General features: G+C 43.5%; 1 protein-coding gene across 2 annotated transcripts in view; it reads right to left on the reverse strand.

Annotated features, from left to right (window-relative positions):
* Window positions 1-26,349, reverse strand: part of LOC116490622 (unconventional myosin-X-like) — an 84,675-nt gene that overhangs the window by 25,067 nt on the left and 33,259 nt on the right. For both annotated transcript variants that reach the window (XM_032190000.1, XM_032190001.1), the window contains 12 exons: window positions 26,089-26,189; window positions 24,066-24,132; window positions 23,516-23,608; window positions 20,861-20,929; window positions 19,940-20,022; window positions 18,304-18,412; window positions 17,214-17,294; window positions 16,074-16,198; window positions 15,198-15,312; window positions 9,862-9,968; window positions 5,258-5,563; window positions 1,159-1,198 (listed from right to left, as the gene is read on the reverse strand). In XM_032190000.1, coding sequence (XP_032045891.1) covers window positions 1,159-1,198; window positions 5,258-5,563; window positions 9,862-9,968; window positions 15,198-15,312; window positions 16,074-16,198; window positions 17,214-17,294; window positions 18,304-18,412; window positions 19,940-20,022; window positions 20,861-20,929; window positions 23,516-23,608; window positions 24,066-24,132; window positions 26,089-26,189 — 1,296 coding nt within the window. The remainder of the gene's footprint in view (window positions 1-1,158; window positions 1,199-5,257; window positions 5,564-9,861; window positions 9,969-15,197; window positions 15,313-16,073; window positions 16,199-17,213; window positions 17,295-18,303; window positions 18,413-19,939; window positions 20,023-20,860; window positions 20,930-23,515; window positions 23,609-24,065; window positions 24,133-26,088; window positions 26,190-26,349) is intronic.

Below are 26,349 nucleotides of genomic sequence, written 5' to 3' on the forward strand. Positions count from 1 at the left end.
TGCATAATCTGCTAAAGAACTGTACATTTCCCAGATACATCATGAAAAGATTTGGGGATTTCATTGCTTCCTGAGTTGGGGGTCTGACCACCAGAATTTTGCTCTGGAAAGGATTTTTTGCAATGAAGCAGGGCTGTGCCCTCTCCAACATGACCCAAACTCTATTCTGAATTTCTTGGCATTCTTAAGCATCACTGGATGGATAATAGCTAGCTGTGTGCTGTAGTCTCTTTCTTCTTCTATTCTCCACACTGAAATAGCTGAGGAAACCTCTCACAAGTACACAATAATTGGAAGATGGGAGATACTGGTAGCTTGCACTGCGGTTTAGCTATAAGATAAGGCATCCTCCCTTCCACTGAGGATGTTTAAAAAAGACACACACAGAATAAATAAATAAATAAATAGATAAATAAATATATTCTAAAAGGATATAATATACTGACCAATCGAAATATGACAATGTAGACAATGAATTGGCCCCATCACGTCACAACTCATATTTTCTTTAGGATTGCTCTATTGCTTGTTCTCCACTCAACTCTGACTTGTGGAGAAATAAATTTTTGTATACTAATCTGTCATCTTTCCTGAGCAGAGCTGGACTGAAAGTGGGGAACAAATGCTCTGGGCAAAGGAGTAAGATGACACCCAGCTGTTTTCACACACCTCAGGGTCGGTGGTCTGCTCTTTGATATATCAAGTACTAACAATTAGATCAGTTACCAGGGGGTTATTTTAGCCATGGTAGCTATCGTCTGCACTCTTATTTGGGCTGTTATAGGCAACAATCCAACAAAACAGATTGTGTCACAGTGTAGCACATCACAAGGTCATGCAATAAGCCCAAGCAGTAGAGATAAAAAAAATGATGCTGCATGTTCAACACTGAAACTTTCAAATAGGAACCATGCAAGCTGGTACATGAACCTCGGGGAAAAAAAAGAAAAACAAACAAACAAAAACCCTACCAAACAACCTTGTTAGCTCTAGGCACCTCTGTCAAAGCCAGACACCTGCAGGTTTTGAGTGAACAAAGCCATTTTATAAGAAATGTTGCCATAATATAGATATTAGCTTCATGTGAAGAGTGGGCAATGAAGGACCCTTTATAGATACTCAGAGAAGCCATATGGAAGGAATAACTCCTAAACTCACCTGAGTCACCTGGAGTAGAGCATTCAGTTGCTCCTTTTCTCTGAAAAACAAACAAACAAGACATGATAGTCAGAGACAGACCTGGTTTTCCTAGGTAAGCCTTTTAGAATTACACAGACACGCCACCCCTGCATGGATAAGGTTAAAAAAGTACCTGGTCTAATTTACTGATTTCAAAGCTTTTACAGTTTAGTAAAAATCAATTTCTCTGTGGTTTGCATGACATTTGTGGATACAACAGATTTTCCCTACGCACTTAACTTTTGGATCAATCAGGAAATTGGATTAGTTGGAACACAGGAAGAAGGGCATTGGAAATAGTGACAGAAAGTCAGATCGTTTAGATTCATGTTAAATGTAAACTTAATCCTCTTAACACAGTGGGAAGCACTGTACATCTACAGATATTAAATGAGGTTTTACATGTATAATTGACAGATTTCAGGAAACTTTTTTTAAACAAAGCAGAATTATTGCAATGCCAGCACTGAATTTGTGTTTTGTTTTGCATTTACTATATTAAACCTAGGAAAACAAAAACAAAAACAGATTTTAGTAATTTGTTAAATGGCTAAGCTAAAGACTTTCTATTCTGAAGAGCTGGGTGCTCCAGCTTGCCTAACTTCTCAGCGGTATGCAAAAACCTAACTTACTAGTAAAGGCCGTCAGAGTCAGAGTTTGTTAGTAAACACGAGTAGAGGAAAAAACTATCCCACGGTGCTGCATCTCCGCCCAGATCAAAAAGATTGTACTCCAAGGGGAAGCTTTCACCAGGACGAGGTTCTCCATAGCAAGTACACTACAAGCAACTGAACAGACAAATGTAGCAGACAGACAAATGCCAAGGTCATGCAAATGGGGTGGGGATGGGATGTGGCTGGATGGAAGACTCTGCCCGTAGCAACCACTGCGTAGCTAAATTCAGACTGGCAGTGGTAACTTGCAAATCTACAATTCAGTCTCATGCAGGACAGGAGGCAAGAGTATTTATTTCCCAGGCCCTACGGCTTTTTCCAGCCAAATTCTAAATTGCAGCTGCAAGTCACAAAGTCCTTAAAGCTCTCACTCTTGCACTCTCTCTCACACACACAAATAAATCTACAAAATATTTATAAATGAAAGCTGACATAAGTGGGATCCAGATGGCTCCAACTTTACTGAAAGATCTCTAAGAGTAGTCATGAGCTGAAAAACTGCCTTAAATTGTTTGTGGGTGCAAGAGGCAGAGACATTTTAAAAGAAATCAGAAATACCAACTACAATCTACACACTAATTCCTTCAACTGTTCCTCACATATTTTAAACCTCTGATATTTCTTGCAGCTTTCCATCCATCTGCAAGTGATCCACAGTCATCCTGAAATGTGATACCCAAAACGAGGAACAGTATTCCAGCTGAAGCCTTAGCAGTGCCAAGAGGAACAGAAGAATCACCCCATATCTTACAGAAACAATCTTGTTTATCTATGGCATTTGCTTTCTCCTCTCACTACAGCATGACACCAGTGACTAAAACTCAAATTAACCTTCAGACCTTCTTCCTGCTGTTGAACTAGTTGTTCCTACTCCTCTCTCTGTGCATTTGATTATTCCTAGCTGTAGATCTGCATATGCCAGTACTGAATGCTATTCAATGTTTTCCAGACCACTTCTTTAATTTGCCAAAATTATTTGAATGGTAATCCTGTTTAGCTATACATTTGCAGACCCTCACCAGATGGTTTTATCTGCAAATTTAATAAAGATACTCGTATTTCCTCATCCAACTCATTATGAAAGCATTGCACTAGAACCATAGCCAGCACAGACCCTGGAAGAATCCCATTTAACAGTGCTCTCCTATTTAACAAGTAACCACTACTGTTTACTAATTAAAATGCTATAATACAATGCAGTTAAAAAACAAGTTCTAGTCTTGTTTCACCTACTTTTATCTAAACCACCTTCCTTATAGTGTCTTAAGAGTATTGTCACAACGTCAAAGCCTTTACTGAAGTCAAGATACCTACCCTCTGTGGCTTTTCTCTATCTACAAGATATGTCATAAGCTACCACAGAAGGAAACAGATAACTTTAATGCTGTTTGCTCTTCACAAACCTACTTTGGCTCTTACCTCCTTTATCAAGCACTTAAAAAGGTTTGTTTCATTATTTGTTTCAATATCTCCCTGAAATTGAGGTTAGACTGACTGGTCCAAAATTCCATTTCTTTCACTTCCCTATTTTAAAAAGAGGTCATTATGTTTAGACTTTTCCAGTTTTATGGAAACTCCATTGCTATCCACAAAACAGGAGAAACAGAGTAGCTACTGATTCAAACTGCTTCACCCAGTACTTCTCAAAGTACCCAAATATTAATTTCAACAAGTCTGGATGACTTCTTTGTAATCTGATTTATATGAGCATTCACTAACTGCTTCTTTCCCTGCTAGGTTCTGAATTCTTGCAGATCTGTGCTAATTGTGTTTACTGTCCAGCAGCTAAGCCTTTTGGGAAGATAAAAATGGCATCAAATACTTCAGTTTTCTCAACATCATAATTTGTTCTTCCTGTTGAAGAGTAGACCAAATTGCTCCTTGTCTCCCTTTTACGAACAACGTATGCACAATAACTGCATGTCAACTTTTAGTTTGCATCCTGGTCCTTCTGATTTTGCCTCTGCATGTGTGCTTTTTATTTTTATTTTTGTTTGTTCTCAGTAGATGAGCCAATTTGCAATTTTTGTGGACTTCCACCTTGTTTTTGAGGTCCAGTGGAAGTTCAGGATTTAGACAAGCTGGTCCCCTAGTACCTTTTTCAGGTACTCACTCTGCATCAAGTCATTTGAGACCAAGTAGAAAGTGAAAGCAAAATGAAGAGCTCTCCTGATTCCTAGAAACACTGACATTTCTTTATAATGATGCTGGCTCAAACACTTCTTTGTGACAAGGAAATAGAGGGCTGGGGAAGAAATAATAATAATGAGCTAAATAAATCCTTTTATCTAAAGATAGGTATGGAATAGCTCTACATAGTAATAAGAGGACTTCAGACCCAAGAGAGCATCTGTGGCATTTGATCCCTGTAAGGTAGGTACTGCCATTCTGAACTTGTAGTTTTGCATTGGTGATGAGGCTGCTGTTGAAAATTGACACATTGATAAAATGGAGCCTTTACTGATGTTCAATAAATTCTTTGACCAAACCATTCATCACTGGGGTCACTGACTCCATGTCTTTTCCCAGCACATATGTTACCCTACTGTCTCCTGTGAAACTGTAGGCAATCTTTTTTCCTTCTGACATGCTCCTAACAGAGTTTTCTGATTGTTATCACAAATCTCAGTTTGCCAAGATCCAACCTCAGAAGAAGTATGTGACTAAAGTCCATCATAAGAAACATAAATAATTATTTATATTATGCTTGAAATAACACAGGATTTATTTGTTAAAATGCATATATTTATCCCATAGTTGAAGTTGTACGCTTAAAACAAAAGATTATCAGGAGACACCCAGTTTGGATAGGATGCAGGTAACCAAGGAGTGAGCAGTAAATAATCTATGAGGTGCAAGATTCTCAATGGGTGTGCTGGCACTGCTCACAGATCGCCTCTTTTTGTCAAGTCAGCTTTTCCTTTCTCCTCCTGACACATCTGTGTCCCTAAAGAGAGGAGCAGAGCAGCAGCACATGGGGCGCAGGTGTGTTCTCATGAGTGTAAGAGCTGCAATGGCAGCACAGGTGCACTGCTCATCTTCCACTCTGACCCAGCCTACTGGACACACCAAGACCCAGGAATTCTGGTACCTTCTCACTGGGCTAGTCCCTCCACATTTTGGAAGACCTGCCTTTCTAAAGTACGTTTCAAAGCAGAAAATCACTAAACACAGATAAAAATACACTGGAATACGCTTTCCTAAAGGAAGTGGGATGCTCCTTTTCCACCCTGCTTTCCTATTCTGAGCTATGTGCAGCCCACCTTGACAATTCCCCTGGCACTTTGACTCTGTCGCAGGCAATTATTGTCCCACATTTTTGTCCTGCCAAGGCCATAGACCTGCTCCTACACCTCAGCAGCTTTAGCGTTAGGGAACAATGAGTGTGAGAGACCATCTTGTACCTTTCCTTCACCTCTTCCTCCTCCTGTTTCCTCCTACGCTCCTCCTCTTCTTGCCATTGTCTTTCCTCTTCCTCTCTTCTGATCTGTTCTTCCTCCTCTCGCCGCCTTCTCTCCTCTGCTTCCTGCTGCCGCCTGAGTTCCTGCTGCCGCAGGTGCCGGTAGAGGCTGCGAGCCTGCTGGCCACGCCAGTGCTTCTGCAGGACCACTGCAGACGCCTTCAGTCGCAGCAGGCTCTGCTTCCAGAAGTACGCTCGGTAGTTCTTTTGGATTATAACAACACTGGCTAGCACCTTTTGGTACTTCTTCCTAGAAAGAGAACCAGACACTTAATGTAACATGAAGCAACACATGCCACATGCTTTGCATTTCTTGTGCCCTAACGTGCTGACCGGTGCTATCACATCCACAGAAAAAGGAACCTGGAGCAATATTGCTCAGGAATGACAACTTCTCTTCCTCCACTGCTACTACCTATGAACTGCATTCTCCTTGATATTCTCAGTCCCACGCCTACCACTGGTTTGTTTCCCTGGGCACCTACTTTTGTGAAGACTTTGAGAATGAAGAACAGATATTTCACAACAACAAGAGAAGGCCCACTGGCCAAAAGTCTACTCACACTGCACATACACACATTTACTGTGCTATTAGTATAATCACTCAATGTGGTTTTATGATATAAAAACATACAAAAAGCCTTACTATATGAGAACAAAGTCACAGTTTGCTTCATCTTTTAAGTAGTCAAAAACAGAAAAACTCCAGAAAAAAATGTGAAAATGAGGCAGAAAGATCTGGTCACATTAATCTGGTATTGTCTAGGGGAAAACACAGTATTGCTGAATTTAACATTGTAATGCACTCCCATAAAGTACGTACTTAAATTGCACAGCATTTTCCTTGAACAGTAATGATATAAAAATCAACTCGGCAGCATTTTTAAAACAAAACAACAACAAAAAAATGGTAGGACCCAAAATAAAAGAATCATCAATCAGTATTTTTGTACTCTATAAAAGTCACTTCTTGCCTCTGCATTGCTAAATGCTTTTATCAAGGACCTGGAAAAAAAAAAAAAAGCCACTGGTAGAAGTTTGTACATGATAGCAAACCAGGCAAATAACAAAGGGGTTACTATTACACAGCGATCTGAATCAATTTGTAAGCTAGATTCAAGCAAACATTAAACAATCCAAAAGAGCCAAACGTAAGGTCTTGAATCAAGGAACCAAAGGCCAAGCACACCTGATGTGAAACTATGTTAGGAAGCAGCAAGTCAAAGAGAGATTTATGGTTCACAGGGATCATCAGCTGAATGCAAATTCCCAACACAATGCTATAGAAAAATGAGCCTGGGACTGTTACACTTGCAAGCAGAAATATTGTGCTGAAGGAGACTGTGCTGTTACTTCAATCCTGTGTTCAGTGCTAGCACTTCCATTTCAAGAACTATGTTGGACCATCCAGTGATTTCTGACAAAGCAGAACTGAAACCAGAAGTCCCGGCTTGCTGAAAGTGAGATTTAAGGCACTCATTTCATTACTTTAGGAAACAGAAGGCTAAGGAATGGCTTAATCCCAGCAAAGTACTCACATGAGAGCCATTTTTGGGTGGTGTTTCTAGTTATCTGGCAGGGGACATAACATGATTTAATTGACGTGAAACTGAAGTCTATTCAGGCTGGAAATAAGCCTACATTTTTTAAAACAATTGAGGATATTCAGATACCTTAATACCTTGCTGCAAGGAAATGGGCATTGGTACTATTTGAATCAAAATCTTCTTTACTCCAAAGCAGAATTTTGCAGAGATGGGCCTGTGCTACACAGGGGCTCGGGACAGCAGGGTACAGTAGTCCTTTATGGTCTTAGTAGTTGTAGAAAGCATGCTGGAGATTACGGAGTATTCTCACATATCCTTCCCACAGACCTTCTGCAGCCCCGAGGGAAAGGCACACCTCAAAATCCCCTCCCTAGCAATCACACCCTCTTCAGATGGCAACAGGGACCCATGCTGACAGCTTGCCACCTCCCTGCACATCAGATATATCAGCCTAGTCAAGAAAATCAGGAGACAGATGCTAATAGCAATAGTACACAGAGGTCATAATTTTTTTTCCGTAAGTATTAAGTCAAAGGGAGGAAACATGGAGAAAAGAAGAGGAAAGGGGAGAGATGATAAGAATTGGGAGGTTTTAACAAGAATTGCTCCTTGGCTGCAGTCCTCTCACCCCAGCTCCCTCTGTCCTCCCGGTGCCCTGCACATGGGGCGTGAACAGCTGCACAGGCCCTCTCTGCCAAGGCACATACAAGTGCATCAAAAAGGGCACACTGACTTCTACAAAATGCATCTGCCAGAAACTCTGTCCAGTGCAACATGTGCCAAGCCCTGCCCAGCTACAGGCCGGCTCGGCCTGCTTATCTGCCAGGCTGAAGTGCCCCCTCATTCCTCATGACCACAGCAAAGCTCGCAGACGCCCTTCATCTGGAGCTGCTGCACGCAAGCCATGAATTTTATTCCCCTTGTTCAGCCCTCCACTTACTCTCTTGCACTGCCCACAGAAGTTCAATCTCCAGCCCGTGCTGGGGAGCTGGAGACATCCTGACCGTGCATCACAAGGGCAAGCACGGTGGCTGCAGTGCTGCATTTGGAATTTAGTTAATTATTCTGTTGAGCTGCAGTTAGCAGTTATGCCTCCAAGGGCTAGAGACCACAACAAATATGGAGCCATTTCCTACTGTCTTCTTCCCCCGAGCAATAAGGTCCCGAAGGATCCAGGGGCACAGCCAAATTTATACCTGCTATTCCTCACAGATCCTGCAAGCCTGGGAACGGTTGTGTGTGCTTAGCTGGTGAGGCTGTTACCTGCAGCTCAGAGCTACAACAAAAATGAGGTCATTCGCACGGGCTTGTTTCTCTCTTCTTACTTTTTTAGTGACCATTCAGAGATGGCTATGGGGACTGAGAGCAAAGCAAGCCTTATGCCCCTCAGGACTGGTCCTCCAGGTTCACAGAACAAGTTTACAAAGGGGGAAAAACTAGTAAAATATTTCCTGTGGCGTATATACCCTTCTTTGCCAACCACTTGACATGAGATTTAGCAAATTTAAATACACTTGTCCTTGCAATAGTAAAAGAAATGGTACCAAGCCCAAGGCAGGGGATGCTGGTAACTTTTGCCCTGTGTCCAGCTCTGCACAGACCATACATCACTGGCCCAGATGAACTCCCTCATGCTGGACCTTCTCCAATACAGGTGCAATGCAACTGGAAATTCTTTACAGGAATGTTTTCCAGTCTCCCTCCCTAGCGCTTTCTTCACTCCCTGCTATCCTCCCCTGCAAAGCCCAGTTGCATCCAGCTGCTTGTGAGGATTTCCACTCAGGCTGCACAAGCACAGCTTGTTCTAGAGAGGAGACATGGAAGACCAATGTGTGGGACAAGGAATCCAGATCTGTACAGGCTGGAGGACCATAAGATCTCTACCCAAGAGGAGCACTGCTGCACCTCTGCCTCCGACACAGCCCCGCTGGGCAGCAGCTACCTTCCCAGGAACTCAGCAAAGCAATAATCCAGTTTGCTTGCAGTGATGTTTCCCAGAAAAATCAATTTTTCTGTGCTAATCCCTACCCCTCTCTCCAAATGCTAGACGCAAAGTAATATAGAGCAGAGGCCCTGACACAAAGAACTTGCAATCTCATGTACAAACAACAGAGCTAGCTCATTTGTCTTCCTAAGGGGAAATAAATAAATGAGTAGAAGCCCCTGAGACCAAGCATGTGTTTTGCTGATATTCCACATTGGCAAGGCAGGGCACAACCCCTGCAAGCATTTCCCAGTGAAAAAAAAAATAAAAAAAAATATGTGAGCTACCTGGTGTAACTGGGACTCTAATAAGAGTGCTTGCTGGGAGAGTTGAACTGGCCAGGATTTCACCTCCTTGCACCCCTGACTGACAGGTGTCTGGAGCAGAGACCAGCCAGGAAAGAGCATCTTACTGGGATTAAGTGTGCATGCCACAGCCATTAAGGAGTCAGCTGTTGCCCCGACTGGAGGGGCAGAGGAGGGGTGCTTTGTCTGCAGTTGGTTCTCCCAGCCCTCCCCAGTCAGGTGCAAAAGGGAGCGGCGAGACGAGATTACTGGTGCAAAGCTGGCCAAAAACCAATTCTGAAGAGTTAATTAAAAGGAGAGGGAGATCACGAGGCGGGCAGGCAGGGCTAGGAAAGACTTCGAGCAAAGCCAGAGCTGTGAGAGAGAGCAAGCGATTTGCAGGAGCAGAAAGCAGAGTTGACAGGCATAAGGAAAAAGAGGGGACCCAAAGCGTAGGTGGGACCCAGCCAGGAGAGCCCTGAAGGCAAGGGAAAGGTGGCATCGGAGCCGAGCAGTGAATGCAGAAGTCCCCGAAGCATCAGCAGCAGCAGGGAGGGAGGGTGCAAGGCTTCAAGAAGAGCTGGCGAAGGCACAGGGGTCTCTGCAGAAGCGGTGCGGGCAGGGAGGGCAGCTGAAGGCAGAGAGAAGGGAGCGATGAGAGGGGACTGGAGAGGGGCTCGGGGCGACCCAGGCGGGCAAGCAGAGGGACGGTGGGGCAGCCCCCAGCACTGACCTTGCCATGTAGCCCAAGACGTGGGCCCGGATGACTACAGCAGCTTTCCTCAACTCCTCTTCCCGATCCTTCTCCAGCTTCTGCTCGAGAGCTTCCTTCAGGAAAACCTGACGCCGCGGGGAGGAGTTTCAATAAACACAAAGAGAGGAAAGAAGTCAGTCCCGGGAGAGCCTGGAGGTTGCATCCCCGGCTGCGCTCCTCTCCGGCTGCCCGCAGCCGCTGCTGCACCCCGGCTGCTGCGGGGAAAGTTGAGCGGTGCGAGCCCCGCACCCAGCACCCAGCCCTGGCCCCCGCCTCCCTCCCGCCCTCCCTCCGTGGTCAAGACTTAAAAGAGAGCGAGGGAGGGAGCAGAGGAAGGAGGGAGAGAGGAGGAGGAGGAGGAGAGCCCGTGCCTGGTATTAACTCCTTCCCTGCACGCCCTGGTACCGCCCCGCAGCAGGCACGGGTACCTGCTTCCCCGCTTAAGTTCTTTGCAAAGAAACTCCTCCACATGGCGAGGAAAGGAAAAATGCTGAGCTTTCCAGACTCCAGGGAGCAATCTTAGCAGCAGTCCCAACAGGGTAGGACAGCTGGAAAGCTAAAAGCCCTGTCGAGGGGCAATGTTGAATGTACCCCACTCCCCCCGGCTCTGGGTGCAAGCTGAAGCCCTCCACCGACCTCCAGAAAGTCTCCAGAAAGTGGAGATTGTCCTTGCTGAAGTTCAGCACTACAGCATGCATTAGAGGGAACAGAGCCCCCACGGGAGAGGTCTCCAAGTACTGAAGGTTGCACTTCAGTGTCCAGTGTTTTAATTCTCCAGCATCTCCCACTGCCTGAATTTCAAACCTCCTCTCAGCGCTAAATGCTTGCGTGAGGGATGGCAGTGCTATCTCGGAGACAAAAGGACCGAGATACAAGCAAGATAAGGGCATGTTTACAGGAATTGTGCTGACATATCTGAGCTAATTTAAATCAGCCGGCTCGCGTTATGTTAACACAGAATTCAGCACGAGCTGCTGAAATACATGCTTTGCCTTTTGAGAAGGTCTGCAGCCTGCACGGTGGGTGTGCTGTTAGCAGCGTTAGCCTAGATTAAAGTTGGCCACGGTGTGTCCATGCAGGCTGCAGGCACAGCAGCTACTGCCGTGTGCCTGTGTGCCCGGCTGCCTGCTGCTGGCTAAGCCACTGCCAAGGCCAGCACCAGAACAGGCTCCACTAGAGGAGTGCTGCCCCACTTACCAACGCTCTGTCACAAACACGGGCTGCAGGCTGACACTTGTCAGTCTGCACGACTGCATTACTGGGTGGAAACTCCTTACGGATTTATTGGTTCTGCATGGCTATGCTGAGAGGCCAGAGATGTCCAGAGGTTTGAACATTTAGTCCAGTGTTCTGCATTAAATCTCCCTTTCCCCACTTACCTCCTCTTATATCTCTGAGCACTTTCCTCTCCATCACTGCTTTTGGCCTCATCACTTTTTAGCCTCAACCATGACCACCACGTACTGAAATCTCTCCCTGCATTAGCACCCCTTGCCACTGACTTCCCTGCACTCCAGTTTTTCCTGGGGAGCCATTTCTGTTAAGATGGCCCACAGGAACGAGCTGTTTTGTAATGACTACGTAACTGTGGGTAGCCTTAAAAGAACGTTCATTATCAAGGTACTGCCAACCATGAAGTTGGCATCCTTCCCTGCAAGTTGTACATCCACTCCCTCTGTCAACTCAACAATCTTTTAAAGGCTTCTTTGAGGCAGGGATTGCTCTTTCCATTACATTCCAGAACCAAGCAGCAGTCACCCATTTCAAGAAGGCAGCTAGCAAAACATTGTCATAGTCCATTATCTTCATCAAATTGCAAAAATACTCAGTCTAGCAGTATTTTGCTAGCAAACATAGACTTTATTGTGCCAGTAAGGAGGGGGGAAAAACAACTTTGAAGTATGCAGAGTTCAAGACCTTACCCTAACCATGGGTTTTCTGTATATGCTTATAGATTGAGATGTTAATCTCAAATAGCATACAACATAAATACAATAGCTGTCTATAAGCTAATGGCATCCCAAGGGTGTTTTTTTAGCCTCCTTGTAGATAGCAAGGAAAAGTGAAATTAATTTGAATCCAAAAATATTTTTATGCTTTGTGGCAATAACTGTGAATGTCGCTATTTCTATGTCACAGTTCATGGTTACTTTCTGAAAACATGAGATCACTTTCATCTGAGGAGGGAATGATTAGACAAAACCTACAGGCTATTTCTATCATATCTGCTCATATTATACACTGGCTAAGTTTAACAGTGCAGCACCAGTGCTCCTCACACAACCTCAATGCCTGCATGCGCTGTCAGTGCAACAGCAAACATACATTGAAAGCTGGGTGTAGATCAGCAGGCACAAATGTAGCCACGCGTGCACCCATGTGTACATAAGTGGGATCATATGATTCTTAGGGGAAAACACTGGGAAAGCAGGAAGTGGGTCACTGTGACCTGGGTGCCAATTAGTCTACAAAATCCTCCTCTTTCAAGCAGGCCCTGCAAAACAGCAGGTTGAAATGTGAAAATGAATGCATTCAAACAGCAAGGATTACTGCATCAAACAGCCTTAGGAAATTTGTGTTGAGGGTATAGGCAAATACGGCAGAAGGTCCAAGTGCACAGAGGAAAGGGACACAGAAGCTGCTGATGTGGAAGGAGTTGATATGCTCCATCCCAGCACATCCCTGGTGAAGATGAGGGCACCTTGGTACAAGCCGTCGTCACACTGCCTGTCTGCATGCAAGCCCTCACCTCTGCCATGCCACCGGATAAAACCTGCCTTCTATACAGTAATACTTTTCATAAACACTAATTTGACAATTGCCAGCACAGCAGCTGCTCTATTCTTAATGAAAAACACAAAGATCATCCTGCCCTTCCTCCCCCATTTCCTTTCCCAAGCTTCACAATCCCCAGTACTAATTCACAGAGTCTTTTCCTTCCTCCTACAAACAATTGCTAGGGATATAATTATCCTTCCATTCATTTTGCAGGAAGTATTCCCCCTTCTATAAGCCTTGCTCTTCACCCACCCCTTGTACTTCTTCCTAGGTTACATCCCCATTGGCCCATCACATCTTTCTGCAGTAGCTGTTCCTGACTCTGTACTCCCAGGCTGGTTCTTACCTGGTGCTGGGAATGGCTAGCTGGTACCAGAGTTGCACCTGTAGCAGCAAAAGTGGTAGCAAGGACATGCAGGAACTTCCTCTCCAGGATAATAACCTACACTATGTGCCCCTTAGCTGGCAGCTTCACTTCACCCTTACCTGAAAGCCTCTGGAAAAATCAGGTCTCTTTTCTTCATCAAGTGCTTCACAAAGCACATCAAGCAACTCACCTGAAGAATGAAATGGCAGGGCAATGGCAACAGCACCTTGAGCAGCTGTGGGCTGCCCAGACTGTCAGGATGCTGAGAGGTGGCAGCAAGGGAGGAATAGGCCAGGACAGCCTTGGAGTGATGTATACATTAGAATAAATAAAACTGCTCCCCTCTACCAGGATATGCACCTCTAATCCAAATCATGCCACATATAAAGGAACTTCAACAACCAAATGAGATAGCTCAACTGCTTCCAGACTCCCTTCAGTTTTCCTTCTCAGCCATAAAAAAATAAAGAGATGTAAAGAGTGCCATTCTTAATCATTCCTTTCTTCCCACAGCATTCAGACACAACAGCAACCAGAGCACTAGCAGAGAGACTGCTGTTCACTAACATGCCCCATACAGACAATTTTTAGTTTATAGGAGAGAATCATTCAAAAAACTACATTATAGTATGTCCACTGTTTTGGTAAAACACAATCACATTTTTTGCCATAATTTACCACCTATATTGCTTTTCCAAAAGAATTTATCTGTGCAGCTCAATGCATGAATGGAAAGAGTCAGATGGACTCAGATGTTCAAAATGCACAATGGGAACTGAGGAGAAAAGAGACCCTGTTGCTGCCAGGGGCTCAAAGCAGCCTGGATTTCCTGGTTGTCACCATCCATGGACTCCAGCTACACTTACAACCCTTTATGCTCTAAACATCAGTCCTCACATGCATTTCCCTGCTGCCCTTGCCGTAGCCCAGCAATATACATTCCATCTCTTGACAAAGAAACTTCCATTTCCCTGTTTACTAGCTCTAACCACCCCTCTTCTAGAGCTCTGCAACACACACACATGCCACACAGGCCTTAACCCTAAAATTCTGTGAGACTGGCAGGCACCCAAGCAATGTGGGTTATCTAGGGACAGGAATGACAGAAATGGTTCCTGGTTTGCAGGGATCAGTGTGGAGAGAACAGATTCACAGATCAAAGATGGAGAACACTTGAATCACAGGCTGGAAATACTGCTACTTGATAAAACCTTCTCTCTTGAACATCAGTGCAGTCATACAAAGGAAGGCCTTAGAAACCAGACCACCACCTGCTTTGGATATGGACTGCATACCCATTGCTTAGAAATGCTGTCTGCACTGGACACCATCTATCTATCTATTCTTCAAAGAATTTATTGGAGTATGTGTAAAGTTGTGATAGATACAATTCCCTACTCCTAGATTTCTAGAGCAATGTACCTCACAAAGCTCACACCCCTTTCTTTATGAAGCTGTCTCAAAGCTTGAAAAAAAACACAGACTGAATCAGCTCCCTCCCTATCACATGAAAGATAACGGTATATTTCCAGCTAGATGTCTGGAGAAAAAAAATAACAACAACTTGCAGGCTGCACCAGGCAAGAGAGAAGTGTTAGGCATTCATGAAAACAGAAGGAAAATCTGAGTTATGCAAGTAGGAAGAAGCATTTGGATACCTTTTTCCAGAGAACGTATGCTAGTATCTGTGCTAACTGCACAACCATCAGCTAAGCTAGACCACACATTTGGTGGTCTAGCTACCTCTTCCTAGCTTAGATATAAACCAGGCAGCAGCTCACTGCCTCCTGCAAGAACTTCACGTAGCCAAGCAGAGCGAAATATCAGGCAAAAGAGGCAAGAGTTAATTAACGGCACACATTGCAGTTGCATACAATGACATCTTGCCTGGGATCCTTAAATTGGATCAGACACAACCAAATCGATCTGGTTGGATCAGTGAGAGAGAGTTTAGACAAAACCAGAAAGCCTTCTACATCTCTAGGCACATAACATGGGAAATATTTGAGATTGGTCAGTGGCACAGACCAATGCCTATGTGTCTAACGGGGTCATCACTACTCCGTCCTTTCTACTGATCCAAGTCTCACCAGATACAACTGCATCCCCTTGCAGCTGGAACAAAGCCATAGCCTGATATTTCTCATACAAAGTCACACTGATGAAGTACCTTGGTTTTACCCAACTGCCATTCTTTCTTGCTGCTGTCATAGATCTGAAGAAAGCCTGCACATACAGCCTTGCTGTTGTCTGAAGAACTTGGTACCTTCACAAGCATCTTGTACCTAAGAATCAAACAGAATATCATGAGATTATGTGTGACAGTAGCCCGCACACCTTCACCACATCACACAGGCTCAGTAATCTTTTTCTCATTGGTCCTTCTCCCTCTGGGAGAGAAATCCCAGCTGGGACCTCCCTTCTTCACAATTTGGGAACCTCCATTCCCCAACTTTTATCTGTTATCACATTGGCTATTATCGTTGCAATCCCAGTAATAAAAGATAAACTCAACTTCATTTTTCAATAAAGAAAACTGTCTTTCTGAAACATATGCTTTCATCATTCACAATTTACTTTGTTCAGAATAGGGTAATGTAATGCTCCAAGATACTTTCTTCTAACCTTAAACTTCAAGAAATCCTTTTGGTGCAGATAAATAACAGAAATAATTACTCTTCCCAATATTAATCATCAATTATATTGCCCATTAACATTTGCTTCAGCCTTCCAGATTAAAGGGCATGATACTGTCCTTTTACATGCTATGACCATCTGGATTTCACAGCATCACACAAGCAAATCTATGGCAAAACTACAAACAGTGTGGGCTGTCTGGCTATTTTTTCCATTCTTACTTTTACCCTAAAGGCAAGCAGTCTCCAAAAGAACATCCAAGTCAGTCTGTGATACGGTCAATAAGGACATGGTTAGAAAAACATCACATAAATGATCCATATCAGTAATGGCAGTTATAGAGGGAACAAACATATAAAATTGTATACCTTGGCACCGTTACAGCTTTTGGTACAATACTAGCAATTACCTGCTGAGGAAGTCCTGGAAAAGGCGCCGTATAGGGAAACCTGCTCTCCGGACCTTGACTGTCTCCAGCATCCCTGAGTACCGCAGCTGGTTCAGAACCACATCTGGATTGAAGAGGTTGGGTGCCTGCATTATGATCCACATTCAAAAACACATCAGAAGAGAGCCAAAGTGTTCATCTTGGTATTAGTTCTTTGCTGACTTGAATGGTTTCTCTGAGCACAGGCAAACACAGGTTGTATGTCCATTTCTCTGTAGGAAGCCAACCCTTGGGTGTGACAAGTGAAGAGGGAAAAGTTTGGCTCAAGGGGAAAGCAACCTCATGACTCTCCACGGTACAACAAAAGGGATGACAAAAGGGAGTCGGGCAGATGCCAGAAAAAAGCAGTCTGCAGAGTGCTGTCATTGTCAGATCATGGCAGTAGAGCAATGATATTAACACATACAAAATGCAGAACCCTGACTCAGTTATCTTTGCAGTCATGTAGAAGACCCTATCAGCCTTCTACTGCCAAAAATGAAGACAAACTACAGATATGTTTTTTTCTGGCACAAAGCCCCAGCAGGCTTTTCTCTGCCATAGCGTACAGTTTCAAAACACACAAAGAAAATGATCAGCTTAGGGCTCTCCACCCAGTCTAGTCAGCAGCATGTCCTCCTGCCACGGTTCACAGCACAAGCGGGAGCCAGCCTGTCTCTACGCACTCTGACTTGCTCATGAAGCATCCATCTCCTCTGCCTCAGAGCCAGGGAGCTGCAGGAGACACTTCCTACTGCACAAACCCTGCATTCCAGAACAAATCGTGTGCAGGCAACACAAGCAGGAGTGATTGCTTCTTCTACCACAGCTTTGGTTTCAACACAAGCCTGGTTCATCTTCTAGGTTTTGTAAGCACAGAAGGAGGTGGGAAAGGCTATATCATATTCAGCTTTTTTGCTTTTTTTTTAAATCTGGTTACTTACAGAAGAGCATATTTTTCCTAAACAATAAAACAACTAGAACGGAAAACAGATGAGAAGGGCAAGCTGCTTGTATTCCTGGTTTTGGATCTGCACAGAGGCACCTGTCAGGCAGGCATTTGTGCAAGCACTCATGGGCACCTGTACTGCATGTACACATTTTGCTGGACGAAAGACTTGCCTTTTCTGTATTTGGTTTGATGCAGCGGATGAAGAATGGGTTGGAAGTGCTCAGCGTTGCCATCAGTGAATGAAGAGAATCCTAAAAAGCAGTAAGACAAAACCCAAGGGCTGAGTCACTATAGGAGAGAAAAGTGCTACTTTTGACGCAATACAGTCTTGATGCAGCCCTCACGCTCCTGATGTGTTCCATTGACTCTGCCTACAAAAACCTGTTTTTTTACATTATTTTCATCAAGTAAAAGAGTAAAGCTGTTCTAAAATAAAAGTAATAAAACAATAAATCCTATCTCTGTCTGAAAAATGTTTTTCAGAGCTGGAACAAGGAGTATCTGATCATGATTCTTTCCAACTATTTAACTTGTTTTAAAAATGCAGATAGATTCATTCATGAGATTTCTTTTTCTTATGGGTTTTATAACTCACATATTGCATTATAACCTATTATTATACTATAAGTCTTAATGCTGCAACACAGTGAGCGTGCTCTCAGTAACCCAGGAGATTTCTTCCTGTCTGAAACATACCCCCAGTTAGTTTATTGCAACACTGTGTACATAGCCATCCCTGCTCTCTAAGCTTTATAGCCAATTTGAATGATTTTTACATGTCTTTCAAGCTTTTAATATAGGACTCTAAAACTGTGACATTAACATAAGTTTGCAGACAATCTTAATGGAGGAAATTCATACCTGCAGGTATAATCCTGGGGTTATGAAATCCCCCACAAGGTTTTATTGTAATTGCCACTATGCTTGTAAAAGATGTGGCCTAAATAGGACACATATGCCTAACTGAAACACCAGACCAACATAAATGATCAAAGAACATCAAAAGCTTCAGATACTTAACAAAATATTATTGATATTCTTTTCCTCTTGCTACTGTGCCCAATCTTAACATCTCACATCTTACACCATACAGAGAAATCCTTCAGGCAGTGGCACTGTCTTTTTTTAGCTGTACCACATTCCTGCACATTTCCAGTGCTGGACACAAAATGAGGATGAATGACTCCTCTTGGCCGCAGGCTTTGCTTTACCCATCTGCTCTTCCCCAGCAGCCTGCTGCTCTCTTGGAAAACATCCTACCCTGAACTGGGAACTGACAGTCGGTCTGCGCCTCTGGGTGCCCATCTTCAGTGTCTCTTCACTGCTACGGCTGCAGACTCTTTCAAAAAGGTCATAGATGAAGTCCAGCCTAAGGGTAAATAAAAGAATTAAAGAAGATGCAAGACACCGACCACCCGTGAGAAGATGGCTTTCATTCTTAGGTATTGCCCCCATCGCAGTGCAAAACACCTCATTTTTACTCCTGCTGCCAGAGTGTCTGCAGGAAGCTGTTCAGCTGGGTGATTCAGTGAGGAAATTAATACTTTCCATCTGTCTCCTCAGACCACATGAGCTGCCTTGTGTGCCACAGTTGGCTGCAAAGCCAGAGACCCATCTCAGGCTGTAGAATAGGATATTACACAAAGGAAGATCTCCATTCTGCACTGGCCTGTACACCTCCCTCTAGCTATATGCCCCCAAGCAAAACTGCCTTGAAGGCATTCCAGCTAGACTGCATGCTGTAACCCTCATCCAGAGCTAGCTCTTGTAGCTTATCAGCCGTGGTGCCCAAACCCTGCCCCTGCACTTGCAAGCACAGTCCTTCTGTGGCCAGAGGCCTTCTGGAGCTACCCACAGTGTAGGCCATCTCTGTGGGATCTTCTATGCCATTTTGTCTCTCCTTAGACAGTGGTGCTGGTTCTTACGAAATCTACATCATGATTTATTGTTATGACTGTTTGTAGCAGAATTTCCTTTTCTAGCTTGTTGAAATAGCCTGAGCCCTTCTGGTAATGCTGGACAATGACGACCACAATTCTGGCTTCAAGCCCTGTGTAAAATATTACCCAGATGCCACTGTCTGAGTAAGGCAGCTAAGAGCAGCTCGTCCTCTCAGCGCTCAGGTTGTGTCAAGTGCAAACTCTTCAGCTGCCTTCTGGGCAAATGCAATTCTGTAACAGCCCCATCAGGCTGGAGCCCAAAGGCAGTAAATATATGAACTGTGGTATAAAGCATGTGGTGGAGCTGCAACGCAAAAACTTCTGGAACCCACCATGTCATTTAACACCTCTCCCTTTTTAATACGTGCCATCTCTGCCTTGTAGACCTTGATCAAGGTGTAAGTCAGCTCATTTCTCTAGGTCACATTGCAGGGGCACTGGGGTATAATACTAGGACCGCAGCTGGTTCCACGGTGATGGCTCAGTTTGGATCAGGATAAGGATGAAGCACACCATGGAAGCTCTCCACTAACAAGCAGGATGGAAACCAAGCAGTCTGTGCAAAGGCAAGCATTTGGCAATATAACAAAGAGCCCTGACTCGTTCAGGTGCAAATGTGCGATTGCTGGGACAGGGAGACAGAAGGAAAAAGAGGAAAGGGAGAAGAAAAGAGGGAGACAACCAGAATTGCCTGTGGGAATTTCTGTCTTACTTTCATTGCTCTTTTCAAAACTGGGACAAAAGTAGTGATAAATCATTCATCTGTGCCTCATCTGTCTTCTCCAGCTCTCCTTTCTTTTGTCAGGGCACTTAAGCACAAGGAGAAGAATAGTGAAGAACGATGCCTGATGTTCAGACAAAACAACTGTTTCCCTTGACCTGGTTATTACATGAATGTGCCTTAGTCCAGCCCAGCAGTTGTGGCCTCTTCACAAGCATAATGGAGACATACACACCTGCTGTCTTTCAGCATGTTTAAAATGTCATCTCGAAAGGTGTCTCTGTTTTTCTCCAGAAAACCTCTCACATCATAGAGTACCTGCAATACAGACAGAGCCGCTGGAACAGAGCAGTACAAATCATTAAGCACTTCTACATTAACATGCCAATATACAAAACCTCCAGCAGTGCTTCACAGTAACACTGTGGGCATGTGCCAGGATCCTAATTTTGGGGGTCAAAGAGTTCCAGCGCTCAGCAGTTACTAACAAGAAAGTGGCTTTTAGCCATCAATAAAAAAAAACAAAATACTCAAAGCCAGGAGCTAAGTGGAAGAGCTGCAGAAATATGCCTGCAGTCACAGTGTGGGGAAATCCTCTGTGAGGTGTGAGCGGGAAATACGAACTGTGCCATGTAGTGCCCTGAGTTCCCAACTACCACTGCTCAGCAGATGAGAGTCTAGGAGAAGATTCACCCTTCTTTAGGGTGCAGGTGTCTTCCCTTGACACACCTCCATCTGTTCCATCCCCTCAATAACAAAGAGCAGCATTTAACCTTGTAGACTTTCTCCTTTTTGCAGTAGGCATGTAACCATTTCTCCTCCTCCCCAACAATGAAAGTGTCCTTGCGATTTTTATTTTGAGTTTTGTTTGTTTGTGAACATCCAAGAAAAGAAAACATGAATAACAGAACAAAGGAGGAGTTTCTCATCCCCCAAAGAAAAAGTTACCTCAGAAAAACAAATGTCCAAGTTGGAGAATATACTGCTGAAGAATGATATGCTATTTTGAGCCCATTGCTCCTCCTGTGCTCTGGTATTGGGCACTAAGATCAGAGCACACACACAGCTCAGAGAGATTCTTGACTTTGGGAATCTAAACGCTCCATGACCTCAAGCCCAAGTGCAAGCATCTCACGGATACACCGCGAACACCTACCTCCCCTGCATAATGCCTTATGCCAAACTGATGGTCTGTCACCCGAGGCTTCACATAGTAATGGTTGCTCTGAAATCAAAGGGAAAAAAAGGCTTCTTATAATGGCACCGTAAGAATACATTGTCTCAGCCAGAAACTCGGCCATGACTATGGCAATGCTGGGATGGCAAGGACCTTAGTTGTTGCAGAGCCTGACCACATGTGCAGCAGTTATCTGCAGCTATATTGCAAATATGTTATTCCAACAAGATGGAAAAATCCAGTCCTTCAAGGCATTCCTCATGTGAGCAAGGGTTTGCAGAATCAAGGTTGGGCAGGCATGCCATGGATGAAATGTTAATTCTTGCATGTCTGACACCCATGAAGACTGGGCTCCACACAAACCACGTGGGGCAGTACACGGGATCAGGATGCAGGGAAGATGGCAGCTTTGCAGAACACCTACACACCTTTTCTTTGTCAAAGCAAGTACCATACCAATCTCCTGTTTTCCTGTTTTCCATCTTTCTTTGCACCTCTCTTCCTCTTTTTCCATATAATTTTTTACTTTCTCTTACTAACTGTTCTAATCTCTCCCTTTATTTTCTTTCTTTATTTTATATAAGAACCCTTAAATATGCAAGAACAGCCATGCTACTTGAGATCAATGAATGATCCAGCTGAGTACCCTGCCTCCAGCAGTGACTATGTAAGGTAGAGTAAGAAAAAGCCAAGTGCATGATATGTTTGTTCTCTTGCTATCTACAACTCTGATTATTTTCATGAAGTCTGTCTAATTAGTAACCCAAAGTGGACTTCACTTCCAAATACTTGCCCAGTCCCCACCTACCAAGCCCATATGGTTCACCCACTCCTTGTTCCTTCTCCCGGAGCCCCTGTTGCTCTTCATCAATATGACCCAGAGGTCATATTTTCTTAAATGCCAGCTGTCACGCTTTTCTTCCTTAAGCATTTTGTGATCCACAAAAAACAAACAAACAAACAAACAAACAAAAACAAAAACAAACAAACACAGAGAAGACAGCTTGTTTTCCTTTAAGGTCCATCAGGCTTTCCAGCAACAGTAAGTGGATGCCTTCCAGAGCTCCTCCAGACTGCACTAGAGACTCGAGTGGTATGAAGAACACTTTGCCTTCAAAAACCACAAACACTAGACTACTGTCTACTTCACCTTTCCTCCCTGCACTCCAACTCCTCAGTATCTTCTATCTCTCCTATGCTCCCTGGGGTTCCACGTTAACTGCTATCTCCTCAAAGCAGACAGAAGTGACACTATGAACAGCTTAATGAGAAGGCTACTCAATGAACAAAAAATCACCAAAAATAGCAGTCGAAATGTTGTGGGGCATAAAGGAATGCAAAATAATACTGACAGTCTCATGCTGCTGTACAATAAACCACAGGTACCTTCTTGCCAAGGGAACTGCTTTCTGGTTTGAATATTTATCTCAGAAAAGAATAGAGAAAACACCTAGAGGAGTTCAGAGACAAACAGCAGAAAGAAAGAGGAGCTTTGAAATTTCTCCATCTGGAGACAAACTGAAGAGGTTGGGACATTTCACAAAGAAAATACAAAATGAGGGATGTATTAAAAATATCAATAAGTGGCATTAAAATATATAAAATACCGACAACAATAAAAAAGGTAAATCAGGCATTCTTATATACCTTGACCTTTAATACAAGGGAAAACCACAATGGACTAAATTGAAGGCATCCACTTAAGCCTAAAGAAAGGAAATATTTCTGCATAACTTTGAATAAATAGAAGTTGCCATTATATTCAATTTGCAGCCATGAGTATTACTAGCAGAGTTAGATGTACATTTGAAAAATGAGAATATCTGCATCTATTCCAATTTTTTTTAAATGTCTGATAAAGGCTACAAATTTATATGTTTTCAGGCTTCAATGAAACCTTAATTAGCAGACTAGGTAATGTATTAGCTGATTCTGTCCTTGCTAAAGTAGTAACTTATTCCTTAAGTGCCTGCTACGGGGTTTAACTTGCTTTGTTTTCAGTCTATTTACTGTGAGGATCAGTGCCTGTACTGGAGACAGGGTAAGGGACTGCTGTAGTGATCTCACTGTGTTTTTTGTATTCCCAGGGTAACTTTCAGACCAATATGAAAAAGCCCTTCTACTCCCATGTCCAGAATACAAGAAAGAGTAGGAAAGAATATAATTAATTAGGAACAATAAGAGTTTCCATTAAAAAACATGAAGCCAAATCTGTCCCCAGCCCCAGGAGGCAGATTTGATGTGCTCTGGAGCTGGCTCCTGTGAGTCAGCTGGCAGAAGAAACCAACCACACTGTGCACCCACATCCTGTGCCTGGGGTGCTGCCTCATGTCCCATCACAGACCAGCAGAACCTGACCTTCATCCCAAGCCACAAATTCAAATCTCCTCTACCTGCAGCCTGCAGTACGCACGCTCCCTCTCTCTCTGTGCAAGAGACTATCTGCAAGTTTCTTCACATACTACTTTTGTTCAATGTAGCCTTATTAAATACTTGCAGACTCGAGCCTAGGGCATTTCAAATTTCCTGCACAAAGAACATATTTTACATCAACAAAAACTTCACTTTCAGCTTTGAAATGCTGATGGGGCTAACATACTGATCATTTGCCTGCCGGGTTATTTTCTTACTTACCATATGCTGGCTGTGAAGTTTTTCCAAAAGGGTGTTGTCTGTGCCTTTGGGGAATCGACTCTCTTCATTCACTAAAGCCAATAGACCCAGTTTCTACAGCCAAACAAGAGACAAGATTTTACAGACAGCAAAAGCTCTAACTACGCAGCAACAAGCCAAGAACTAGAGATTTGGACGGCATATTGAGCAATAACCCGTGGTTATAAACCAGCAAAGCTTGAGTTGAAAGCAGAACTCTGGCTAGTAAACATGTTCAGCAAGCAGAACAGAAGCGAAGAATTTATTAGAAAATCACATTAAGGTTTTACTTAAACCATGCTCCCTATCTTAAATTATGACACCCTCCCTAAGCTTGCTTTCACTCGCAAGCACAGATACGCTTTCTTGAGCTGAGACTAGGGGTAGAACAGCTCATACTTTTGCCAGGTCATGAGGGAAAGAGGATCTAAGCAACCACCTGTTTTTAAAACCAGGAGACCACAGGGAAGGCCCCAAGACAATCAGCAGTCACCGTTGTGGTCCCTGGAAACTGTCCCAGATAATTGCTCACCTTCTCAATAAGGTCCAGGCACTCTGCATTATCCATCCAGTCAATGGCTTCCCAGTTTATCCCTTCCCTGAAAGTCAGGAACAAACAGATCAAAATCAAACATGAAAAGCAAGATCCAATACCCCCATGAGCACTGAGAACAGAATAGGCTGAGAATGGCTTTCCCAGGACTGAAGAGGGTTTGCAGGAATTGGGCTCCGCCATGCCTGAGGAAAGAAAATAGGATATACAAGGCACTGCTAATCCAAGGAGATATAAGTAGGAGACAGCCTTTTTTATCCATCCTGGTGATTTAGACTGATGCTCATCTTACAGTCATTGAGCAAATTCCACACCAAGCAGTGAGAAATTGTAGTTGCTCTCAGTTTCTGGTGCTTCCCTTTTTTCTAGGTGATGGAAAGCTCTTCCTGCTAGTTCAGGAGAGATGAACATCAGCCCAAGTGGTGGTGATGTTGGACCATTTGCTACACAAGAGTCCAAGAGTCAACTGCTGACCCATGAATCCAGAAAGCCTTTGAGTAACTCGTGCTCAGGAATCCAAGGAAAACTACAGCTACGTGTGAAGCTGCTTACTGACACTGATACAGATTCCTTTCAGGTAAAGGCTAATGCTCTGAAGACAGTGGAGCTGTTCCCTACAAACCCTTTAGCCTAGACATTGTATGTTCAGGTTCAAAGCATTCAGAAACTTGTGGCCAACAGCTGGGAGCAGCAAACTAGAATCATTTCTAAAGAATGGAAAGAAGCATCTATCCTCCAAAGGGAACAGAATATCTTATGCCCTTAATGACAAAAAATACCAGTACACAATGTTTTAAATCTTTGCAATGATGGGTGTCAGAGAGGCCATATATTTTTACAAAAAGGCCTCCCGGATCACTTCTGAGAGTAAGAAGTCCTTCCAGAACTGAAGGAAGCAGCATTATCTGAAACAAATGAAATCACGAGTCAAGTTGCCTCTAGTGCCACAGACCCCTTATTTAATTGAGTGACAAAATACATGGAGCTATTTATTAAACCTGAGGACATGAAGCTACTACTGTGAAATGTGAGCTTTAATCACATTACCCTACAATAATTGAAGAGTAGTTAATAATAAAATTCTCTCATCCTTTCCAAAGTTCAGACACAGAATTTAAACTCCTATGTAATCATCAGGAAAAAATCTTTTGTTGCAGTGATACCATTCTTAATACAAGCTTCCTGCAATGGTGGAATTGGCCTGAGAAGTGAGTACATAAATAGTCTTGCAGTTTTGTAATCTTTAGAATTTCATGAATTGCCTATTCAGTTTCTCTCTTTACAAAGCTGCTCTCATTTGCCCTCACTGACCCGACTCAATTGCTTCATTCACAAACATAAAGGCTTTTGTTTCAGAACAAGAACTGAAGTATTTCTCTAGCAGGCTTCTCTAGAAGCTGAGATAATCTAGAGCATCCCAGGTACTTTAAAAAAAAAGAGAAAAGAGAATCAGCTGTGCAGGAAGTCCCATGCTCTTTAAGCTCAGACAACAGTGATTTAAATCTCCTTGCTCAGTAAAAGAGGCATTTTCATAGCATAGGACTCTAGAACAGAAAGAGCTGCCAGATACCTATCTACTATTAGGGACTTTACTTTCTACACACCAAGAATGCATCTGCATAACAATACCTTCACCTTAGGTAAATCATCACAAGTTAGTAATCAGGCAAGTGACCATGCGTTCTAATGTGTTAGAGCCCAAGATCTTCCTGTTCAGCTTAGAAAGAGAAGAAAATCTAGAATAAGATGTTTGAAATTTCAAAATTGTGAAGGTCTGTTTTGTTGTTATTTTGCAAAACTACACATTGTGGGGGCATGGCATAATGGCGGTCAATAACATAAGTTGTGATACAAACAGAATGGATAGAGGCTAATGGTTTGCTCTCTTTTAACTCAAGAAGTGGGAGTCATTACATGAAGCTAACAGCCATGATCAAAACAAATAAACAAAATAAGGTTGTTCCTCATGCAATAGGTAGAGGAGTTTGGGAGGCCCCCTCACCTGTTGTACTCCAGCTGCTCCAAGGAGAAGATGTGTTTGTTGAAATATTCCTGCAGCTTCTCATTTGCATAGTTAATGTTAAACTGCTCAAAACGATTCACCTGTGAGAAGAAACAAAGATTATAAAACTTAACATGGGTCTATAGTCCCTGGGCTATAAATGATCTTCTGCCACAGCTACAGGGAAGGTGCCAGGCCTGCAATAAAGCCACAGAGCACAGAGACAAGGATTGTTAGATGGACATGAGAAGAACAGTATGG

The sequence above is a fragment of the Aythya fuligula genome, chromosome 6 (assembly GCF_009819795.1).
Source record: "Aythya fuligula isolate bAytFul2 chromosome 6, bAytFul2.pri, whole genome shotgun sequence".
In the NCBI taxonomy this organism is placed as follows: Eukaryota; Metazoa; Chordata; class Aves; order Anseriformes; family Anatidae; genus Aythya; species Aythya fuligula.